Source organism: Emydura macquarii, unplaced genomic scaffold (genome assembly GCF_026122565.2).
Source record: "Emydura macquarii macquarii isolate MOO-44397 ecotype Brisbane River unplaced genomic scaffold, CSIRO-AGI_Emac_v2 contig_281, whole genome shotgun sequence".
NCBI classification, from domain to species: domain Eukaryota; kingdom Metazoa; phylum Chordata; order Testudines; family Chelidae; genus Emydura; species Emydura macquarii.
The window spans coordinates 6748-14880 of record NW_027130418.1 but is presented as its reverse complement, the minus strand read 5'-3'; the positions used below and the strand labels follow the sequence as shown (position 1 = coordinate 14880).

At 47.0% G+C, this 8133-nt stretch overlaps 1 protein-coding gene across 1 annotated transcript; it reads left to right on the top strand.

The window, feature by feature from the left end:
• The first annotated feature begins 539 nt into the window (after positions 1-539).
• On the top strand, positions 540-6151 carry LOC137153836 (C-type lectin domain family 2 member D-like). Its single transcript, XM_067549658.1, has 5 exons — positions 540-614; positions 767-902; positions 3200-3384; positions 4558-4658; positions 6010-6151. Exons 1-5 carry the CDS (start codon positions 540-542, stop codon positions 6149-6151), a joined length of 639 nt encoding a protein of 212 aa, XP_067405759.1.
• Positions 6152-8133: the final 1982 nt, after the last annotated feature.

The following is an 8133-nucleotide window of genomic DNA, read 5'->3' as shown; positions in this document are numbered from 1 at the left end:
CTATGATTCTAAATCCCTTCTGGGGGCAGATTTGAACCAGGAGTCTCCTACCTTGTGGAGCAGCCTAGCCACTACCTAAAGGGAGGTCTTCCTCTTCTGGGTGGCCTCTGAGCACACATATGGTATCCGGCATGTTAGGTGGAAAGAGGCTGAACTTCCCTCAGCGTATGGATCACTCCGGAGCTTAGGTGGGAGCTAGGGGTCGGAGCACCTAGACTGAGGCAGCTGTGCACACGCCTAGAGGCAGAAACATAGACACCTACCCTGAAAACTTAGGTGCTGAATTAGTTTAGGTCTCTGCCGGGCTAGACAGCCACGGAGCAGGGGTTTTGTGCACCGCAGGGGGGTCTAAACCTTGGATTTAGGTGCCTAACCCCAGATTTAGACCCCTAAGTCCCTGTGTGGGTCCAGGCCGAAGTGATCCAGGCCCTGTGTCTGATCCAGGATGGCTATTTCTGTGCTCAAAGATGCTGAGCATCGGAAACCCTGACTGGCTTCAGTGGGAGCTCTGGAATGCTGGAAATCAGCTTCTCGTTTAGATGCCTAACTGGGGCTACAGGAGCCTGTCTGAAGTATCCACGTTTGAAAATATTGGCCTGAAATCAAAGAACTGCGTAAGCCGTCCTTTCCAGATTCTGCAGCTCAGGTCATCTTCCCAGCCTGCCGTTCGGACCACGTCACTCCCTCCTGCCACGGCCTGAGTTATGTAGCATGGCTCTTAATTTCTGTGATGATCCAAAGTTTGATCCCTGATTGTCTCTTCCAGAATGGCACGGGGAATGTAAACAGCTGCTTTAATTTTTCAGCTCAGCCTCCACCCAGGGTCAAGAACTGTTCTTGGAACGCCATTGGGTTCATCTCAGTTACGGGCATCATCATTGCTTTAGTCATAGCTCTGGCAGGTGAGTTCTCCGCCTCCCATGCCCCAGGCTCTCTGTTTCCCGTTCTCCTGGAGCTCAACATCTCGGGTGTGATTACAGGTGCTGGCTTAGCATCTACCGCTTCACTACCGGTTCCCGTCACTTCAATATCGGAGTGGCTGCTGCTCTGTTTTTCTGCAGGGCTCTCCCTACATCAAATTCCCCAAGTCACTCCCACAGCAGAATGCACGCTTGTAACAGAAATGTGCCAGGTTCTCAGTTGGTGCTAATTGGGGTAGCTTCCTTGAACTGGGAGGCAGTGTGGCCTAGTAGAGAGGGCACTAGATTGAGACTCAGGAGGGGCTCTCCACGTGGGACTCAGGAGACCTGGGTTTTATTCTAGGCCTGCTGATGACTTTGAACAAGTCGTTTCATGCCTCAGTGCCTCAGTTTCCCCACTTATAAAATGAGGACCCTGATCTCCCTTTTGTAAAGTGTTTTGAGCATGTGTGGCTGGTGGTGACTCCTGCCTTTGCTACTGCCCCACCTCTCTCCCGAGGCCCCCCCCCCGCCTCTGCCCCATTGTCTGCCCCTTTGCCCCTGGTGCTGGTTTCACCCTCCCTCCCCTAAGGTCCCCTTCTACTTCTTTCCTAGTGGATGATGAAAGGAAATGTGAGGTGAGTCGAGTTTTCACAGTTCTCAGCTATTTGGTACTTTACACAGCTTTGCTCCAGTATAACTTTCTAGGCTCAGACACCTGTGATCAAACCATTCCACACCAGGGTATGAAGGAAACATGGGACTACCTCCAGTCAGTCTCCTGCACAGGGCACAAGGCAGAACAATTCCTGCTGCCTTATCTGTCCAGGCCACTTGCGCCTCTTCTCAGCCAGGGAGTGCAGTCACGAGGATTTGATGGACGATTGCATGGTGACATTCGCATGCAGGGGTGATGTGATAAATTGTTGGGCTGTGGATCTGCTGCATCAGCCTTTGGGGTAGAGAATGGTGTGACTGTGATCTTCTGACCGATTCTGCTGTGAGCTGCAATCCAGAACAACTCCATGCGGTTCAGTGGAGTGACTCTGGATTGACACCAGAATAAGAGATCAGAATCGGTCCCGGGCACCGTTGGCTTTTGTGGGGTCACTCTAGATCAGTGGTTCTCAAACTTATTTGATTGCGCCCCCCCTTCTTTGTGTCTGTAGTTGTTTATGCCCCCCCCCCCCATCACACAAGTACATTTACCAATTAAAAAAAAAAAACAGTGTTCAACTCTCACTAAATATTAAAAACAGTAAGGCATTGATTCAACGATCCATTGTAATAAGACCAAAAGCAAAACTGTGATTGTTGTCGATGCCTAAAATGAAATGTGCACACCGTGTTGTAGCAAACAGATTAACCTACAGAAGGCAACAACTTTGTATAAACTTAAGAGAAATCCATCACAATGCACAGCGCCATCTAGAATCAAATGCACAGCACCATCTGAGGCCCTGATGTGTCGGGAGGAATCAGCTTTTGCTAGTTATGCTGTGGGTAAAACGTGCACTGTAAGGTTTTTTTGCCCTAAAATGTCTCATGCCCCCACCGAATACATTCCATGTCCCCCCAGAGGGTCCCGGCCCCAATTTGAAAACCTCTGCTCTAGATTGACATCAGGGTCCCTGAGATCAAAGTCCAGTCCTGACTCCATAGGTTAGACTAATGGTTCCTGTAGCTTCTTTATTGTCTTTTCACTGACACCTAGTGACTGATTCTGTGACCCACAGGTGCTGACGTCCTGCTATTGGGAAGGTAACCCCAGGCCCTGATTTCCTATATAAACATGGGTAACGGAGTCTGGTTTGGGATCAGTGTTATCTGCACTATTGATCACTTTAATATCAAATGCCAATTTTCCTGCCTGTAACTGAGAGCAACGAGTGCAGTTTACAGCCTGGGCTTGGACTCAGGAGAACAGGGGTCTATTCCAGCAGACCAGTGGCAGAGCTGGAGTGATCTTGGGCCCATCACTTCCCCTCCCCGTGACTCAATTTCCCCACCTGTAAAATGTGGCTAATGATACCAATTCTTTCATAAGGGGCCTTGATACCGACTGATGAAGTGCTAGATAAGAGTGAGGCTTATTACTAGAAACCCATGTCTGCATGTGTATGGGGAGGTAATTAAAACAGAGCGTGGGGAGGGAAGAATGCCCTGGATGGGATGATTTAGTTGGGGTTGGTCCTGCTGTGAGCAGGGGGTGGGACTGGATACCTCCTCAGGTCCCTTCCAACCCTCATCTTCCATGATTTTATGAATGCCTAACCATGGTGCTACTTGATATCATTCAGTGGTAGCCTCCAAACCTCATTGCTCTCCTCCGGAGCTTCCTGCAGCCGCATGCCTGGATGATTGGATTGGCTACCGAGGGAAATGCTACCTCTTCTCAGAGGCTGAAGGGAACTGGACCTCTGGCCAGAGCCACTGCTCTTCACTCGGTGCCTCCCTGGCTGTGACTGACACCCAGAAAGACCTGGTAAGGCCGAGAGATAGATTCTCTGTGAGCTACAATAGGGCAGATGTGGCAGACTGGTCAGTGCTGGAATGAGGGCCTGTCCTGCCCTGCCCTGCGGTACCTCTGCTGGGAGTTCAGACAAGGAAAGTTTGAAGGTTCGATGGTTTCCTGGATCACAGAACAGTCCTCCCTTTGTCTATTTAGACTGTGAGCTCTTTGAAGCAGGGCCTGTCTCTCTCTGTGTGTCTGTGCAGTGCCCAGTGGGGCCCTGATCTTAGATGGGGCTACTGCCATACTCATAATAATAAACTATGTGAATCTATGTTCACGATTATTATTATTAACCAGTCCCATAAATGGGCCCAACACGTCGATCTAACCACAGTCCAGGTTGGGTCAGTTCTGATCTCTCCCAGCAAGAAATTCCACAGCTGAGGTCATGGCACTGGCCCCAGCCTGTGTCTCTCCAGCTGTCTTGGAGGATGGAGCAGCCTCCAGGGTCCCATTCCATTACGGGCTTTGTAGGTAAAGACCAGAGGCCTGATTCTCCATTGCTGTCTTGGGGCAGGGATGGTGGAGGTTGGGGAGGTGCTTTTGAGCCAGGGGATGTGTCTTTTGCTCATTGCACAACAGTGATAATATGAAGGACCCATATGGGCATGGTGCAGTCCTAATAACCATGTAGCTAGGACTGGCATGTTGTGTACAGTGAGACATCCTGTTGCTCTGCTTGGGTTTCACTGGCGTAGAACACCGTCAGCGCCGCTAGAGGGCTCACAAGCTACTTAAAGGGATACTGCCCTATTCCAAGACATCACAGCTGGGCTGTGCAGGGACTGTCTCAGCCTCACTAGTGTAATCTTGAGCAGCCTTGGGGTTGCTCTGATTTACACCTTGCTTCCTTTGGCCCCTTATTGTGGTATTTTCCCAGGTAACACATTGAGAACGTACATTTAATAATTTTCATTCATTAATTTTCACGGGGACTGTCTGCAGTACCCTCATCATCTAGGAAGGTGAGGGTCTGGGACCTTTGGTCTCTGTAGCCACACTTTGACACAATAGTGTCAGCCTGAACTGAGAATCTGATTCCACGGGGACTTTATTTCTCTCCGTAAGTGAATGATGATTTTACTGACCCCAGGTGCACGGTGAGTGTCATCCCTGACATTTCTCTCTTTGCTGTTTTTAAAGGATTTCCTACTGCAACATAAAGGCTCCCTCTTGTGCTGGATCGGCCTCCGGAGGGACCCTGGCCAACCCTGGAAGTGGGCGGATGGTACAGAATTCAGCATGTGAGTGCTTTATCTTAACAGCATGGTCACGGTTGGGTCAGACCTTTCAGGTATTGAAAAGGTACTACAACAAACCTTTTACTACAGGGTGTCACCCTCATTTTGTGCGGAGGGTCAGATCCCTTCTCTGAGTACAGCCTGTGGGGTATAAATTGGAATCTAATTGTCAGAACCCTAGTAAACCAACTGCAGCACCTTTTGTGGGAAGATATTGCCCTGTGTAATAACACCCCTGGCTGGGATTGAATTTTGGATTTCTGGAGGTAAAAACATGAGTCTCTACTGCTCGAGCTAAAGAATCAAGCCTGTTAAAAAGCAGTAGCAGAGTCATAAATCTTTCTCAATATCCAGCCACTAGCATGGGACAAATAGCTGCACTGGGTCATCTTGTACTGTGATTTATACACCAGAGCAAAATGGTTGTAAATTACTGCTATTCTGGTTCAGCCGCTTTCCAGTGGTGCAAATGACCGAGCAAGGAGCAGGGCCACATTGCATTAGCTCGCAGTGCGTTACAACGAGAGCGGAGTGAAACTTTTCAGCTGAAACCATTTGGCAAAACAGAAATGTTTGGCGAATTCCTGTCAGTTGAACTGGATTGCTCATCTGAAAAAAAAAAAACAACTCAAAAAATAAAAAATCAGTTTTTCCATTTGAAATCATTTCTCATTCAAGCTTTCCATAAATTTTTTTTTTTTTAAATTCAGAACACTGAACGATGGCAGACATCCAAATAAACATTTCAGTTTTTGTCAAAATGAAACACTTCGTTTGACCCAAAGTGGGTTTTGTTTTACTTTATGAAATTGCCAAAATACTGAAAAAAAATCTCTTAATTTGCCCCCTCTAGGGGTTAGAATGGTTCTTGCCATGGGGAATATCCCTAGTGTATAAAAGGTTTCCGGGAAAGTCTCCCCTGGGAAAATCCAAGTGTTCTTCAGGAGCTCTAGCACTTGAGGCTGAGATCTCTGAATGTAGGTTTCCTGAGTCCCAGCTTAGTGCCTTCCACAGAAGGCCATCATCTCCAGGACAGCTGCTTAGACTTTCCCAGAATGCACTGCAAATGGGGTGACATGGTCTGTGACACCGTTTAACCAGGTGTATTATAAGCAGCTCTGATGAGAGCATCGTGACTTGGTTGGTTTTTACTGATTGATTATATCATGGCAGAATGTAAGAGCTACATTCATGGAACAGGACCCCATTGCACTAGGTGCTGTACAAACGTAGAACAAAAAGAGGGGCCCAACCCTTGTAGACCGGACCTGTGAGTGCAGTAATTACACAGAGGTCTGGTGTTTGGATTCTTCTCGTGTGATTCAGCTGATGAGTGACTCTACCTCCACTGTAGGTTTAAGGTGAGTGGAGACGGACAATGCGCGTATCTCAATGAACGCATCAGCAGCTCACGGTGCTACACAGACATGAAATGGATCTGCAGCCAGCCGGACGAACTGACAAAGAGGAAACAAAATGGGGACCTGCGAGCTTAACTGGAATGAACCAAATCCCCTCTCTACAGCTGCTGCTCCCGCTCCCTACATAACAGACACTGAATAGCTGCTTTAAGTGCAAAACTCAGTCTTAATTGTGGAGCTATGACCAGCATTAGGGGTCTCTTACAGGAGTGGGTGGGTGAGGGTCCGTGGCCTGCAACATGCAGAAGGTCAGACTCCATGATCATGATGGTTTCTCCTGACCTTAAAGTCTGAGTCTAATTAAACCATTGCTCAGAGCCCACTGCCAAGTTCAGGGCCCGCTATGCCGGGAGCTGTATATACACAATAAAGAGACAGTCCCTGCTGCAAAGAGATTACAATCTCCCTAAGGCCTCCTCGACACTGATTTTGTACGGGTCTATCTAGGCTCCCTAAGATTAGATTTCTGTTGGTAAAAGTCGATTTCACTGTACATGCACACAAACCAATGAAAAAATATTTCTGTTGATAATAATTAAGGAGATGTTTTTGGTCATGGAGGTCATAGATGCCATGACTTTAACAGATCTCCGTGACTTCTTCAGCTTCAGCCAAGCCATGAGCATTCCCTGATTTTGTACATTTTTACCATGACTGTGTTAGAAATAATCATACAGGTTGTCCCGGGGGTGGATTGGGAAGACAGAACCCTTTATTGACTGCTCGTTCCACATCCACGCTAGGAGTGAACAATGACGGGGTTCCTTTACAATTATTTTATCCATAACAGTATGTAACTGTATACATTTCCAGCAACTCCCCATAGACCCTTATTTGGTTACATTGACACCTATAAAATGAATATTAACAACTACATAATGATTATAATTATACCCGCCCCTGTTTGTTGTTTACAGGATTACCATACAGAGGTCAGGCACATCACCTTAAAACCTATAAATTTTACACCAACATTCTTTAAAGTAAAGGCATGCCAGGGGGAGAAGGAAGATAATACCTTTTTCCCACCAAAAGACCTTGCACAGAAATAGCGATAGACTTCTCCCCTGCACAGAGGGCCAAAAAGGGAACACAAGAAGAGAGATAAAAGACTCAAACTAAAATTCACACCAATTAAGAGAAACAAGGTTTGCCCTTACTTTGACCCCATTCCCTGTAACTTAGGCCTGAAAACTTGTCCAGCTTTTAACTCTTTACTTTTCTACAGACTGGTATGTGAATTTTGTCTAATTTTACTGTGACAAAATCATATCCCTAATCATCTAAATTTGCAGCTAAGCCCAGTAAGAAAAATGAGGCTTGACAATTTAAGGCTATTTATTTTGTCAGCATTCTCCCATCAAAATGTACAATTTGTATTTTAACAGTCAGAAAAAGCTTCTTGAATCTTAACGTCTACTCTCATTAAATAATTATTGACTGGCCACCCCATTGTCTGAACCCCCCAATTTCCCACAAATCTGAACATGTAAATAGATTAAAAATAGGAAAAATGCTTAAAGATAAACTTATATTATCCATCCACATTATAAAAACTGAATTCGGCCAAGCCTAGCTCCAACTACATGGGTGAAGAAGTGAGACTTTTTTTTAAAATCAATATGGTGTTGCTGCTATTGGAGCAATCACACCCTTCATAGCTGGTGTAGGCTGAGTTCATTGCATGCACCAGCAACTCCTTGCATTCCTCCATTCCCCCAAAGGGCCACTCTCCCAATCCCCCTCTATTTCAGGCAACCCCCCCATCATACTCTTTCCCCCTATGCCGGGGCCTCTGTGCACACCCCCTTCCACATCACAGGGGCCCTGTGTGCCCCTCTCCCATGAAGAACAGGGATGGGACACTGGATTCTGACACTTGGGTTTCTTTCCTGCCTCAATCCAGGACTGTCTATAGCAGCGTTTCAGCCAGTGACAAAGAATCTACCAGGTCACCTGGCTCAGTTCTCAGCCGTGAGCTGCTCTTATAATACACTGGAGACTCAGGCAGCTTTGGGGGGCTCATTCACAGTTTTCCTGTGGGTGCTCCTGTCTCT

Bases quoted from the DNA above. Each gene is read 5' to 3' on its own strand.
- LOC137153836 (XM_067549658.1), top strand. From the start codon at position 540: ATGCCTAACTGGGGCTACAGGAGCCTGTCTGAAGTATCCACGTTTGAA. The intron at 615-766 runs GTAAGCCGTCCT...TGTCTCTTCCAG, and splicing joins GCCTGAAATCAAAGAACTGC to AATGGCACGGGGAATGTAAA. The intron at 3,385-4,557 runs GTAAGGCCGAGA...CTGTTTTTAAAG, and splicing joins CTGACACCCAGAAAGACCTG to GATTTCCTACTGCAACATAA.